The sequence below is a fragment of the Rhinatrema bivittatum genome, chromosome 1 (assembly GCF_901001135.1).
Source record: "Rhinatrema bivittatum chromosome 1, aRhiBiv1.1, whole genome shotgun sequence".
Taxonomy (NCBI): domain Eukaryota; kingdom Metazoa; phylum Chordata; class Amphibia; order Gymnophiona; family Rhinatrematidae; genus Rhinatrema; species Rhinatrema bivittatum.
This window is the reverse complement of record NC_042615.1, coordinates 517098571-517113955: the sequence shown is the minus strand read 5'-3', so window position 1 is coordinate 517113955 and position 15385 is coordinate 517098571. Positions and strand designations below refer to the sequence as shown.

Sequence of the window (15385 nt, the reverse complement as noted above, 5' to 3'; positions counted from 1 at the left end):
AGAGTTGCTGCTCGGAGTTAGCAATCTGTTATCGGTTAGACTGCGGAGTAGCAATCTGTTTAGAAGCTGCTAGGAATTAGCAGTTTGTTAGGGTTTGCTCCTCCCAAGGGGAGGAGTTAGCAATCCTGTTGAGCTTTGCTCCCTCAGAGGGGAGGAGCTAGCAATCTGTTAGCGACTCTGCTAGGGTTAGCAGTCTGTTGGCAAACTGTTATAGTGTTGCTCCCCAGAGGGGAGAGGTCAGCAACCACATAAGATCTGTTCTTCCAGAGGGGAGGAGTTAGTATCTGTTATGGATCTCTGCACAGAGTGGCAACCTGATATACGAGAGTTCCCCTGAAGGGAGGTGTTGGCCATCTGTATGGTTCCTGCTAAGAATTAGCAATTGGTTATGATACAGTTCCGGAGGAAGGAGATGTTAACAACAGTTGAGGTTAGACTGCAAGGTAGCAGTTGTACTCAGCTCTTGATGTGTGAGAGTTGAGCACTCTAATGTAGAATGGTGAATCCTTGGGCCGATGGCAGATGACAGCACCCTCAGGAGGATATCATGAGTGGGATCACCGACTAGGCTGGAATATGGAGACAGACAGATAATTCTTTATTCGACAGGTAGTAGAACCACCAGAGGTGGCAGTAGTGAGCTGATGTCCCTCAGATCCTGGAACTGGAACTGAAGTCCCTCAGATCCTGGAACTGCTATCTCCGGGTTTGCTGAGCTGTAGAGAGAGACTCATAGATAGTGAGTAGACAGGGTATGCTGGATACATAACCAGAAGTAGATGATACACTCACATAGATTAATAAGAAGGCTCAGTAGCTGGAGAGAGTTAGGCCCTCGAGGAGTGAGTACCTGGTTCCAGGGACAGCTCTCAGAGAGCGATGGTAACTCACAGTTATCTATCTCTGTAATGGTTTCTAGGCAATAGAGAATAGTTAGTATATTCAGGAACAGGAGCCTCTAGGCGAGTACTGGTTCCTATATGCAAACTGAAATAAGAACTCACAATATCTGTATATGAAATAGCTTCTGAAATAGAAGGGAGTCTTCGGAGGGTTTTAGGAACATGGGCCCTCGAGGAGGGAGTACCGCTTCCTATCTGCAATCTGTAATAATAACTCATGATCTCCATACCTGCGATAGCGTCTTAGACAGAAGAGAATCTTCAGAATTCTAGGAACATGGGCCCTTGAGGCGCGAGTACCAGTTCCTATATGCAACTGGAATAGAAACTCACAATGTTCACGTCTGCGATCGCTTCCAGGCAATAGGGAGTCTTCTGAGCGTTCAGGGACATAGGCCCTCGAGGAGCGAGTACCAGATCCTGTCTTAGCAATCTGAAAACAAGAGGAGAGAGTGGGGCCCCCGAGGAGCATATACCCCTGGTAAGTTCGAGGAGGCAGAGCAGTGGAGAATGAAGCGGGTCGAGATGATCCCTGCAATCAATCCCTTGCAAACTCAATTCGTAAGTGTAAGCAAAGACCTTTTATGTTGGAAGCGGATGACATCACTATGGGGGGACGCCCCCGAGGTTCGCGCCCTTGCTGGTACAAACTTTGGAGCGCGCGCCCTACGTCATCAGAAACATGGCGGATCTGCAGCATCAGGCCAGCCAGGGGACTCCGGGAAGAAATGGCGAGGAGAAGCCACGGCAGCAACTGTCCATTAGATCCGAAGGGAGTCACCTCAGAGGTAGAGAGGATGGAGCGAGGGCAAGAGCTGGCACGAACGCAACAGTGTCATTCAATAGATCCGTAATTATTGGGAATTTCTTTGTGATTGATTGTGTGTTTACTAGTAGGAATGTTATCATTAGCAAATTATTTGTAATTGCATTTGTTGAGGTTTTGGTCCTTTTGATTTGTATAGGTTACTAGATTTTGTTTTATTCTTTATAACAGTTTCCATGATTATTCCCTGCACTGAAGTCAGGCTCACTGGTCTATAGTTTTCCAGATCTCCCCTGAAGACTTTTTAAATTGGCCACCCTCCAGTCTTCAGGTACAACGGACGATATTAATGATAGTTACAACTTTTTACTAACAGGTCTGAAATTTCATTTGAGATTTTTCAGAACTGTGGGGTGTATACCATCTGGTCCTGGCAATTTACTATACTTTAGTTTGTCAATCTGGCCTACTACATCTTCCAGATTCACTACAACTACATCTTCCAGGTTCAGTACATCTGAATCATCACCCTTGAAAACCATCTCCGGAACAGGTATTTCCCCTACATCCTCTTCAGTAAACACCAAAGCAATGGCCTTATCTTCCCTAAGTGCCCCTTTAACCCCTCAATCATAACAGTCTAACCAACTCTCTCACAGGCTTTCTGCTTTGGATATATTTTTAAAAGTTTTTATTAAGAATTGTTGCCTCTATGGCTAACTTCTTTTCAAATTCTCTCTTAGCCTGTCTTATCAATGTCTTACATTTAACTTGCCAATGCTTATGCTTTATCCTGTTTTCCTCTGCTGGTTGTTATTGATACTCAGAATTGTTCTGCCTGCATTTTTCTGCAAGTGACTATAATTATACCAGTATATTTTAAAATGCTATAGGATACTGTACATAGGGAAGGTAATTTTACAACTCTGCAAGTAGAGTTAAACTCTGCATTTAAAAGCACTTTGAAAGGAAACTTTATGTGCATAAAGGGCCAGTTACATGGGACATTCCCTCTTCCCCTCAATTCTGGCAAAATCAATTACCCTGTCCTAAACCACCTCTTCTCCAAAGCACCATCCTCAACCCCATCTTATAGTAGGCATCTCTGAATTATCTCCCCTCAACTGGGCAGTGAGACATTTCTACCCTACAAAAGGAACATTCCCTTGGCAATAAAATACCCTCTATCAGTGTCATTCAGTGCCAGCTGCAATGCCAGCAGGAGTTCCTTGACATCCCTGCTGCTCATGAAAAGCGCTGAGTGGGAGTGGAAGGTTGGAAAGGGGGCTCTGCTATAGGACAACATCTAGGGGGAAAAGCCTGTCTTGGGGGAAGGTACCTCACTATTGGGGAGGGAAGAGTAACTTCCTGTCCAGATTGAAGGCTCTCTGCTGGGGGAGAGAGGGGTAAGAGAAGGGTGAGGGTGGTGTCTTAGTAGAAATGCTTACTATGCGTCTAGGTTGGAAATGGGGGTTTGGGGGGGAGAAGACTTCACGTGTGCTAACTGGCCCATTTATGTTGGACCCAAAGGATTTCTGCCAATTGCTAGCATGCACAGTTGTGTTTTTTAGTTAATATGCACATTAGTACTGTTGTTACGCTAGTGTGGCAAAAATTGAGCATGCACACAGTAAAACATTGTATTCCGCATTAAGTGGTGTTTTACCGTGTGCGTTAAATTGTACCAACTCACATTCTAAACTTTTTTAGCACAAATTGTATGCTTCACTCCTATTCTGTCCCTCCTTTTTTTTCTCTTTTAAATCTTTTGTTCCAAATTTTTTTCCTCTTCCTGCTGCCTTTCTTCTTGAGTCTGGGCCCAGCCAGTTCATGTCGGTTCTTATTGTTTGATTATTGCCTAATTGTGTGGGGGTTGGGGCTTTCCTACAGAATGGCAAAGAATGCTAACGATGAAGGAGGTGGAGATGACACCAGTTTTAATTTTAGCTGGAAAATGTTTACAAGTTGGGATTACTTGATTGGCAATCCAGAAACAGCTGACAACAAGTTTGCATCCATCACAACAAGTTTCAAAGTAAGTGTTTTGTTTTTGTTTTTTTTAAATGGGATTTTATAAGTTTGCAATTTAAGACAGGGGAAGCACTATCCATGCATTGGGGGCCTGATTTTGAAAAAAAAAGGCTTTCTGCTATTTCATGCCTAGAGGAAAAACCTTTTGATAAATCAGGCCTTATCTTTCCTTGCCGTCAAAATTTTAAAAAGATTTTACATATGTTACCCACCAGCTCAATTAGTCACACACCCACACATACACCCACATATACAAATGCATTTTTAATGTGGGACAGAATTAATCTCTTGTTAGAAAAGTTTCTCTGCACAAAAGAAAATGTTTGTCACTTGTTAGTAATGTACCTGAACGTCTCTGTCATATTTCCCCTCTTCCCTCTCCTCCAGGGTATATATCTCCATCATGTACCAGGGAAAAGATGTGATTTTTAGATGTTGATTACTCATTTCTCTAGCGCTACTAGATGTACATAACTTTACACAGATACACATTAGTGATAGTCCCTCCTCCATGTAGCTTACTGTCTAATCATGATACTAAGGCATGACAAGTAGTGATGTGGAGCTTCTGTTCATAGGATAAGTAGATTTCATCTACAGGAATTAAGGGTGATTTGAAATGCAGTTTGTGAATATTTTTAGCTATTACCCATGAGTGCAGTTCAGTTGGCTCTTGTCACATAAAATGAACAGCCTGATCTGCACACCTACCAACAATAGGGGGGATATGATAGAGGTCTTTAAGATCATGAGAGATCTTGAACGAGTAGATGTGACTCGGTTATTTACACTTTCGAATAATAGAAGGACTAGGGGGCATTCCATGAGGTTAGCAAGTAACACATTTAAGACTAATCGGAGAAAATTCTTTTTCACTCAACGCACAATAAAGCTCTGGAATTTGTTGCCAGAGGAGGTAGTTAGTGCAGTTAGTGTAGCTGGGGTCAAAAAAGGTTTGGATAAGTTCTTGGAGGAGAAGTCCATTAATGGCTATTAATCAATTATACTTAGGGAATAGCCACTGCTATTAATTGCATCAGTATGCATCAACCAACCTCTTCCCTTGCAATAATAATTCTTCAACATACATCGATATAAGGGAATGCTTGTGTGATGGTGTTTTTTTTGTGTACGGTGGCTATATTTAAGGGCAACCAATCTGTGGCTGTCCTTGTATTCGCCCCGTCTATTGCTCTTTATTGTCAAAATCTTGTAGTAATGTAATTTTTCTGTAACAATTTTTTCTTCTTTTTGATAAAACCCCAACTCCCTGTTCGCTGAGGCGACCCGTTAGTGAGTGAATAAATACTTATCGAGGCATCTGTCTCTAAAGCTTCTTACAGGATCGCTTCTGCCACCGTACAAAAAAAAACACCATCACACAAGCATTCCCTTATATTGATGTATGTTGACGAATTAATTGCATCAGTAGCATGGGTTCTTCTTAGTGTTTGGGTAATTGCCAGGTTCTTGTGGCCTGGTTTTGGCCTCTGTTGGAAACAGGATGCTGGGCTTGATGGACCCTTGGTCTGACCCAGCATGGCAATTTCTTATGTTCTTATGTTCTTAAACTGGTCCTTTAAGTAATTCAGGATCTTTAAGGCATTCCAAACAACCTGGCATTTAGATGACAATTTTCTAACTTAGGTATCCAAATATATTCGACATGGTGCCCAAAATCTTTTGGAAAACGGAGAATTTAGTAGTACCATTGCCATGCTAAGGTGAAATAATAACATAATGTTATTAATGTAATTATCACAAGAGGCAATTTTAAAGCCATTCTTAGGTTTGTGGAATTTGATATCTTGCAAGTTTTAGTCTTGGTAGCTTGGCATAACCTATCATGCATATCCTTATATTACAGAGGTATTGGCTTTTATGTATCTGCTATAAATTTGTTTCTTTGTTTGCATAAGACAGAGAATTTTGGTAGGTGAGAGTGTTTGTTCTGTCTTATATTCTTTCACTCGGCTTCAGCTCACTAATCTTGTTTGCTAAACTACTAATAGGAAGCCATCGTGGAGGAACAGGAGAGCCGGAAAGAAGAAAACATCCACTTGACCAGATTCCTTCGAGTTCTTGCTAACTTTTTTGCTCTGTGCACGCTTGCTGGAAGTGGCTACCTCATTTACTTTGTTGTGAGGAGATCTCAGAAATTTGCTTTGGAAGGGATGGAAAACTATGGGTGGTGGGAAAGGAATGAGGTTAGTGTCAACTCAGTACCTAAAAGTGATGTGATTAAGATGATCTTTTTAAAGATGTTTATCTATGGAACAATGCTCTTGTCTTTGTACTCTTTTGCAAGGCTGGACTCTCATCTTTGGAAATCAATCTTCCATCATTGCATCTTGCTTTCCTATTATAGATGTTAAAAATCAGTCTCTCCACACAAGATTCTATTTACTATTTCTTTCTTTAGTTGCGATTAAGGGCCATCATCAATTACTTCTAGGTTTATAATAAAAATAATTGTTAGAATTATAAGGTGCTCCATTTATGTTGATTTTAATTTCCAATACTGTGTTTTTCCTATGATATAAATATCTTTTCTATACGAGACTATGGAAGGTAGCATTCATATTTGGTAACACAATATACGAATGACATAGGCTTTCAGGTAATTTCATGGAGAGCAAGCAGAAAAAGTTTCATGGCGCAAACAAAAGGGGTCGGCGTGCGCAAGGCTGCGCAAAATCGGCAGCCTGCGTGCGGCGAGCTAGGCAGCCTGCCTCCTTTCCCTCCGAGGCCGCTCTGAAATCGGAGTGGCCTTGGAGGGAACTTTCCTTCCGCATCCCCCCACCTTCTCCTCCCTTCCCCTATCTACCCCACTCCTCAGCCCTACCTAAATCCCCCCCTACCTTTTCTTGTGCAAGTTATGCCTGCTTCAAGCAGGCGTAACTTGCTCGCGCCGCCTTGACATCCCCCGGCACAGGCCGCAGTGCCGGGGGACTCGGGACCGCCCTCTCGGCCCGCCCCAGAACCATCACCACGCCCCTGGATCCACCCCGGACCACCCCGGACACGCCCCGGACACGCCCAGACATGCCCCCGGACACGCCCCCAGACTGCCACCACGCCCCCTGGACACGCCCCTCCCGTCCCTTTTACGAAGCCCCGGGACTTACGCGCGTCCCGGGGCTTTGTGCGCGCCGGCGGCCTATGCAAAATAGGCCGCCGGCGTGCGAGTGCCCTGCGAGCGTAAAGTACGCCAGATGCACAGGCTCCACCAACTTTAAAATGGGATGTTTTGTGCACTATCAACTGCCTGGAGGCCTAAGAAGAGAAGCCCCGTCACAGGGTCACAGTGTGCACATCCAGGGGAGCAGTGACAGAGAAGAGGAAGATGCCTGTGAGGCTGCCGGTGAACCCTATCCCATCAGCTTCCATCCTGCCCCTCCTTTCCCCGCTCAGACCCCTGCCTCCCCCCCCCCGGCCTGCCCCTTCCTCAATGTCAGGCACTTGTGCACGTATTGGCACTTATGCTCGTGGCCGGACCATTTTGAAAATGTGTGTGGTGCGCACAGGGCCTAGCCACACGCATAAGTACCAATTCTTACACGTGTGGCTGCTTTAAAATTCAGCCGATAATGTAGATGCAAGGGGGAGAGAGCCTGTGTCAGTGAGAGGGAGTGTGTGTGAGAGTATTGGCATGCGTATGAGAAATGGAGTTAGTGAAAGAATGAATGCTTTAGTTTGTGTGTGTGAATGAGAAAGAGAGGAGATAGTTTAGTGTCCCTACATCCCCCAATCTATAATAATCTCAAGGTGAGTGGAAATCAAAAGATTCCAGGTTTGGAGAGCAGGAGATTTTTTTAATCCCTTTTAGTTTTAATATTGGGTGTAATTTGATATTTCTATTATTTTGAAATATTTTATTGTTTTTTGTGGGAAAATATTAGAACATTTTTAAATTACTGGATGTTTTATTCATCAGATGTTTTGAAATATTTTATTTGTGTTTGGTAAATATTAGAACAAATTTATGCAAGTTTTTTTTTAATTCTTGAATGTTTGTTGGCTGTTTTGACATTTATTCTTTTTATTAGCATGGTTTAATGTTATTATTGATGTTTTATATCTCTTGATTTTATTGCTCGATGTTTTGCGAGGAATGATTGTTTCTGATTTTCCATTGTTGCACTGAATAATACAGTCGGGCTTGTGGTTTCCAGTGCAGTTTTTGTTGGTGCACTTCTATTTTGTATTTGTTGAGGTTTTGTCTGTATTTTAAAGGTCTAGTTCATGTGTAACTTGAATTCTTGCTGTGAGAATGATATTTATCATCATTGTCTTTGACGGCATTACAGTCCTCTCTTCCTCATTTCTATTTTAAACAGGTTTGCTCTTTATTAATTTCATTTGCAATCAGAAAGCATTTTTGAATGTTATTGCAGAAAATATTTTTTTAATTCACATATTTTATTGTAACTGCTGTTAGTAGATTAGGCGATTATTTTAAGCAATGCACTTAGCTAATTTTCCTTCTAAGTGTTAGGCTTTTTGCATCAAAGAAAGCAGTGCTCACAAGGTAATGTAGGAGGGTGCACTGGGTTCTAGGGCATCTGGTAGCAGCAATTTTTCGGGTGCACCACCAACTTCAGCAGTCACCCTACGCCCCTGATTTGAACATCCCTACTCCCTTAGAAATATTTAATTGCTAATAACTGAACAAAATGAAGATGCAGACAGTAGTCCAGCAGTGAGGAGGGGGCTAACCAGTCTTTTGCAATGAGTGTGTTGTGTATGATTATCTACCAGTGGTGAGAGGTTATATATGTGCACATGAAGCAAAAAGCTCCTAGCCCTCAGAGAATGAGTGGCTGGGGCTCGGGCTGGTGGGGGGTGGGAGACTGCAATGTGGCTGGAGAAAGGGGCTCAGCTTGAGAGGGCAGGCTGTGCTGGGCCTGAGAGGAGGGGCTTGACTGGGGAGGGGGAGGGGGAGGGGGAGGGGGGGAGTCACTGTGCTAGAACTGGGGCTGGAGGAGAAAGGGCAATAAATAGGAGCCTTTGGGGAATTTTTATGGGTGACTGTGCTGCAGCTGGGGTTGGGGTTGGGAAGGGAAGCTTGGGCTGGGTCACATAGGGACAGGAAGGCAGGCTATGCTCTGGCTGGTGGTGGGGGGGAGGGTAAATCATAGGGGCCTCCTGGTAATTTTTAACAGGTATCAGCTAATAAAATAATTATTGCTGCCCTGGGATTTTACCTTGACATTCAGCCTCATTCTCTGTCCTTCCTGCTCTCAGTCTGGTAGTTGTAAGGACCCAGTTCGTTGTCTAATTCTTATTTTCTAGCATGCTGTAAAGTGGGATTGGCATTCCTGGGAACTCTCCGGATTTGGCCCGGAGACTCTGGAATTCTAAAGGAATTGCCGGGTCTCCGGGCCAACATCAGAAAACTCCGGGTCCTGCCGCAGAAGCAGACCCTGGAAAAAAATGTCACCGGGCATGCGGCTGAAGGGAGATCTATCGGGGCTGCACACCCTGGAAGGAGGAGGAGTGTGGGCCCCACACTGGAAGGAAGAGACCCGTCGAGCCATATGCGTGATGAGGAGGAGGAGCATGGGCTCCACGCTGGAATGAAGAGGGGCTGCGAGTGAACACATGCAGAAGAACAAGGAGCACTTCCCTCCCCTCCATCCATTGAAAAGGAAGAGATCCATTGCCAGTGCAGCTGCAAGGAGGAGGCGTGTAGGAAAGAGGAGGAGCCATATTGGGCTCATGCAAGGGATGATCTGTTCACCCTGGAAGAGGAGGCTGCTGTCATTGGTAGGTTTGGGGTGAGGACTGTGTGTAGAAGAAGGAGAAGAGTAAGCACATGTGTATGAGAGTGCATGTATGCATGTTATAGAGGGAGAGAAGTGTGTGTGTGTGTAAAAGGGAAAGCAGTGAGTGCATGTGTGTGAGTGCATGTATGTGTGTGGAAAAGGAAGAGAAGTGTGTGCAAGTGTGATAGAGGGAGAGAAGTGTGTGTGTATGTGAGAAAGTGCATGTATATGTGTTAATGAGCATGTGAGTGCTATTGTGAGAAAGTGTGTGTGCCTGCTGCTACCATCACTCCCCTCCCCCCTCAACAATCTCAGGGTGACAGGAAATCAAAAGTTCCCAGGTAAAAGTTTCCCTTTTGAAAGTTGAGCACGAGAGCCATGGATTTGCTTACTGTCCCCCTTCCAGTCATTAATTCAAATTTGATCATATTATGATCACTATTGCCAAGCAGCCCCACCACGTTACCTCTCTCACCAAATCCTGTGCTCCACTGAGAATTAGATCTAAAATTGCTCCCTCTCTTGTCAGTTCCTGAACCAATTGCTCCATAAAAATGTCATTTATTCCATCCAGGAACTTTATCTCTCTAGAATGTTCTGATGTTTCACTCACCCAGTCAATATTGGGATAATTGAAATCTCTCATTATTACTGCACTACCAATTTGGTTAGCTTCCCTAATTTCTCTTAGCATTTCACTGTCCTTCTCACCATCTTGACCAGGTGGACGGTAGTATACTCCTATCACTATAGTCGTCTGGGTCTCGTGCTGACAGGATTTTGCTGCCCAAAAATGTTTGGTGCTCTATGGAAGCAATGGCCTTCTCCTGCTGAGTTTACTTGTCTAAAGTTACCTGAATAAAGTTATCAGATAAATTTGCCATTTATCGGGTTTATATTGATATTATAAAGTAGAATGCTGAGCGGGTGCAGATTCCCCCTATCCCCTACTTTTAAGAAAGGTGTTGGGCAAATCCCCACCTCCTGAATTCCCCACTGGTCTAAATACAAAGAGGGTAACTTTCTAAAAACTCCACGCAGCAGCATATACGCCCCATATGAGTACTCAGAGATCTACTATAGTATTTTATCACCTGCACATATCTGGTTAACACAGATTATAAAATACATGCATGTCCACTCTCCAACATACAGGCATATGTTTCATTACTCATGAATATCGGCAATGTATTGAAAGCTTGTACTTTTTCTAGCTGTTTTCTAAACATACATGCAAAAAAAATTAGAACTTGTTCACATAAAACCCTGATTTATACATGGGAGTAGGAATATTTTTATTTATTTATTTATTTATTTACAACCTAGTCCTCAACACGGCCAAAACTGAGCTCCTTCTCATCTCGCTGGACGACAACAACCTCTCTCTCAACAACCTCCCCACCTCCTCAACGATCTCAATCGCCCAAGTGAGAGACCTTGGTGTTATATTGGACAACTGTCTGAACTTAAAAAATTCGTCAACAATACAACTAAAGAATGCTTCTATAAATTACAAGTTCTTAAAAAGCTTAAACCACTCCTCCACCTACACGACTTCCACATGGTTCTCCAAGCTACCCTATTCTCTAAAATCGATTATTGCAATTCCCTCCTACTAGGCCTCCCCGCTACCACCACTAGACCTCTACAGATGCTCCAGAATGCCACCGCAAGGATCCTAACCAACTCTAACCAAGGAGACCATGTCACACCCATTCTAAGGAATCTACACTGGCTTCCCATTAACTTCAGAATCCTTCACAAAGCCCTCACCATTATTCACAAGACCATCCACAATCAGTCTTCACTTGAACTAGATATCCCTCTTCGCCTTCACACCTCCACCAGACCGATTAGAGCAGCGTACAAAGACACCCTTCATGCTCCTCCCACCAAGTCCTCTCTCCACCCATCCATAAGGAAACGTGCTTTCTCCACAGCTGGACCTTCTCAGTGGAATGCTTTACCCCCAGATCTACTCCAAGAACAATGCCCGCTCACCTTCAAGAAAAAACTTAAGACTTGGCTTATTAAACAAGCATTTCCTTAAAAGGCTGTAGGATCTTCACTGACTCGCATTGCTGCTCAGCCTTTAATACTTTGTTATTTTACCATCCCTGTGCCCTACCATTCCCCCTTACTCCTCTCCCACAACCCTCCTGTCAACTCCTCTCCCTCAACCCTCCGGTTTACCCCTCAAGTTTATCACTCCTTGTCTCCATTGTTTCTTTGCTATGTACCCCTTCCCCCACCCTACTCTTCCCAGCCCAGTTTCCCATACACCCTAACCTCTTGATACCACAGCTTTTGATACACAAGATATAAGTTATTTTGGTTTTCTATCCCTTATTCCTATGAATATCGTTCTCGTTTTTACCCTCATTTTTCACTTGTTATCTCCCATTCTAGGTTGTTCTGCTCAAGGTTGTCTCTCCAGGGTCTTTACCCTTGTTACCGGCCAAGTTATTACCCCCTGTTCAATGTACTTCTCCAATGTTTGATGTAAACCGATGTGATATGACTTGTCATGAATGTCGGTATAAAAAAAAATAAAAAATAAATTAATTAAATAAGATAATAGAATAGACTTTCTGGGGTCCATATTTAGCTGCTTTGCTAGTTAGCAGCCTTGCCTCTGAATATACCCAGCTATCGTAAAGTTAGTCAATTATGTAAAACTGACTAAATTTAGGACAGCCCTACAGCCAGACCAGAGTTAGCTGGATAAGTTAACAGGTTGCCAGTTAACCTATCCGCTAATACCGCTACTCCCTGGAATGCCCCCTACCCACCCCAGCACCCTCCCCCTGAATTATCTGGTTAAATTCTAGCCGGGTACAGGCTGAATATAGCTGGGCAAGCCATTTAGATGGATAACCGTTACAGTATCTGTCTATGAGGCATATGAATATGGACCTCTCTATGGTGCACTTGATTGATAGTAATAAGCATTCTTTTCTCTTGTCGAGTAATTCTTATCTGTATTCATTATTTTCTGTCATCCTCTTGTTTTAGGACTGCCTCCAGCCCTATTTTACAAGTGTCTATCTATAGTATAAATTCTTTTTAAAGTCAATAGTGTGAAGGACCAGTTTCTTGCATAGCTTGTCTTTTAGGCTTCTGAAGACTCATCTCATGTCTCTGACATCCAAAATAACTTTTGTTATGTGCTCTCTTCCATGTGAATTTCACAAGGGTTTCTGCCAGGTCTGAAAAGAAAGGCATGCATTTTTGGTAGTGGCCTGCCAGTCCCAGGAAGGTTCTCACTTGCTTTTCTGTACTTGAGTTGGACAGAAGAGCACTGTCTGTACCTTGTCAGCTAGGGTTGTAACCTAATAATATAGCCTGCTCTCACTGTGTGCCACCATATCATCTAGGTAAGCAGCTGTGTGAGGTCTTAACACCTTGTTCATTAATCTTTGAAAGGAAGGCACTAAATCCCGTTCAGAACTTTAACTGGCAAACCTTAGGCAGATACTTTAACTGGCTAACTTTAGGAATTATAGCTAACGCAAGTTACTGAATAAGAATGGATCTCTGATACCTGTCAGTAAACGGAACAATCATTTTTTTTTCACCAAGAGTGAAGTGAACAAATGAATATACTGGGAGCTGCCAGCCCTATCCACTTAGGAGCTAATTTTCAAAGCAGTTAATGCATGTAAAGTTAGCATATATGCATGTAGGTAGCTTGCACTTTTATAAACATCAAAAATGTGTGTGCGTCTAGGAATATTCAAGGGCAGGGCCAAGAAGAACATTGCATAAGTTGCTATTTTTATAAAAGATTTACCCAAAATCATTAGGCAACCTGTTTCTGCAGTTTTACACCTGGCAATTATCATCAGATGGGGCTGCTATTGTAGGGTGAGAGATCTAGATGAAATAGGGAGAGTTCAGGGTGAAGTACTAGAAGGGTCTCAATGAACTGGAGATTTATTTATTGTTTTTTATATACCAACATTCCATCTCAATGTTTACATTCAGGTACTTCTCTATCCCCAGAGGGCTTACAATCTAAGTTTTTGTACCTGAGGCAATTGGGGGGGGGGGGGGGGGTTAAAGTGACTTACCCAAGGTCACACGCAGCAACGGCGGTCTTCTGGGTCAAAGTCCACTGCTCCAACCACTAGGCTATTCCTCCTCCCTCAATGGATGGACTGGATGAGCTGATGGAGGTATCAGCTGACTGGTGATTTCAATTACATGCACATTTTTAAAAATATACCTACTCCCATGTATAAATCAGGGTTTTATGTGAACAAGTTCTAATTTTTTTTTTCGCATGTATGTTTATAAAACAGCTAGAAAAAGTACAAGCTTTCAATACATTGCCGATATTCATGAGTAATGAAACATATGCCTGTATGTTGGAGAGTGGACATGCATGTATTTTATCACCTGCGTTAACCAGATATGTGCAGGTGATAAAATACTATAGTAGATCTCTGAGTACTCATATGGGGCGTATATGCTGCTGCGTGGAGTTTTTAGAAAGTTACCCTCTTTGTATTTAGACCAGTGGGAAATTCAGGAGGCAGGGATTTGCCCAACACCTTTCTTAAAAGTAGGGGATAGGGGGAATCTGCACCCGCTCAGCATTCTACTTTATAATATCAATATAAACCCGATAAATGGCAAATTTATCTGATAACTTTATTCGGGTAACTTTAGGCAAGTAAACTCAGCAGGAGAAGGTCATTGCTTCCATAGAGCACCAAATATTTGGGGGCAGCAAAATCCTGTCAGCACGAGATCCAGAAGACTATAGTGATAGGAGTATACTGCCGTCCACCTGGTCAAGATGGTGAGATGGACAGTGAAATGCTAAGAGAAATTAGGGAAGCTAACCAAATTGGTAGTGCAGTAATAATGAGAGATTTCAATTATCCCAATATTGACTGGGTGAGTGAAACATCAGAACATTCTAGAGAGATAAAGTTCCTGGATGGAATAAATGACATTTTTATGGTGCAATTGGTTCAGGAACTGACAAGAGAGGGAGCAATTTTAGATCTAATTCTCAGTGGAGCACAGGATTTGGTGAGAGAGATAATGGTGGTGGGGCCGTTTGGCAATAGTGATCATTATATGATCAAATTTGAATTAATGACTGGAAGGGGGACAGTAAGCAAATCCACGGCTCTCGTGCTCAACTTTCAAAAGGGAAACTTTGATAAAATGAAAAAATAGTTAGAAAAAAACTGAAAGGAGCAGCTACAAAGGTAAAAAGTGTGCAAGAGGCGTGGTCATTGTTAAAAAATACCATCTTAGAAGCACAGTCCAGATGTATTCCACACATTAATAAAGATGGAAAGATGGCAAAACAATCACCAGCATGGTTAAAAGGGGAGGTAAAAGAAGCTATTTTAGCCAAGAAATCTTCATTAAAAAATTGGAAGAAGGATCCAACAGAAGAAAACTGGATAATGGATAAAGGTTGGCAAGTTAAATGTAAGACATTGCTAAAACAGGCTAAGAGAGAATTTGAAAAGAAGTTGGCCGTAGGGGCAAAAACACAGTAAAAAACTTTTTAAAATATATCCAAAACAGAAAGCATGTGAGGGAGTCAGTTGGACCATTAGATGATCGAGGGGTTAAAGGGGCAATTAGAGAAGATAAGGCCATTGCAGAAAGATTAAGTGATTTTTTTTGCTTCAGTGTTTACTGAAGAGGATTTGTGGAGATACCCGTATCAGAAAAACTTTTCATGGGTAATGATTCAGATGGACTGAACCAAATCACGGTGAACCTAGAAGATGTGGTAGGTCTGCTTTGACAAACTGAAGAGTAGTAAATCACCTGGACCAGATGGTATACACCCCAGGGTTCTGAAGGAACTAAAAAATGAAATTTCAGACCAATTAGTAAAATTTGTAACCTATCATTAAAATCATCCATTGTACCTGAAGGCTGGA

The 15385-nt window shown here is 42.7% G+C and overlaps 1 protein-coding gene across 1 annotated transcript in view; it reads left to right on the top strand.

The window, feature by feature from the left end:
• The window catches only part of LOC115098868 (transmembrane channel-like protein 1), a 185679-nt gene that overhangs the window by 109155 nt on the left and 61139 nt on the right, over positions 1-15385 (top strand). The window contains exons 10-11 of the mRNA XM_029615918.1: positions 3559-3703; positions 5712-5906. Of these exons, the coding sequence (XP_029471778.1) occupies positions 3559-3703; positions 5712-5906 (340 nt within the window). The remainder of the gene's footprint in view (positions 1-3558; positions 3704-5711; positions 5907-15385) is intronic.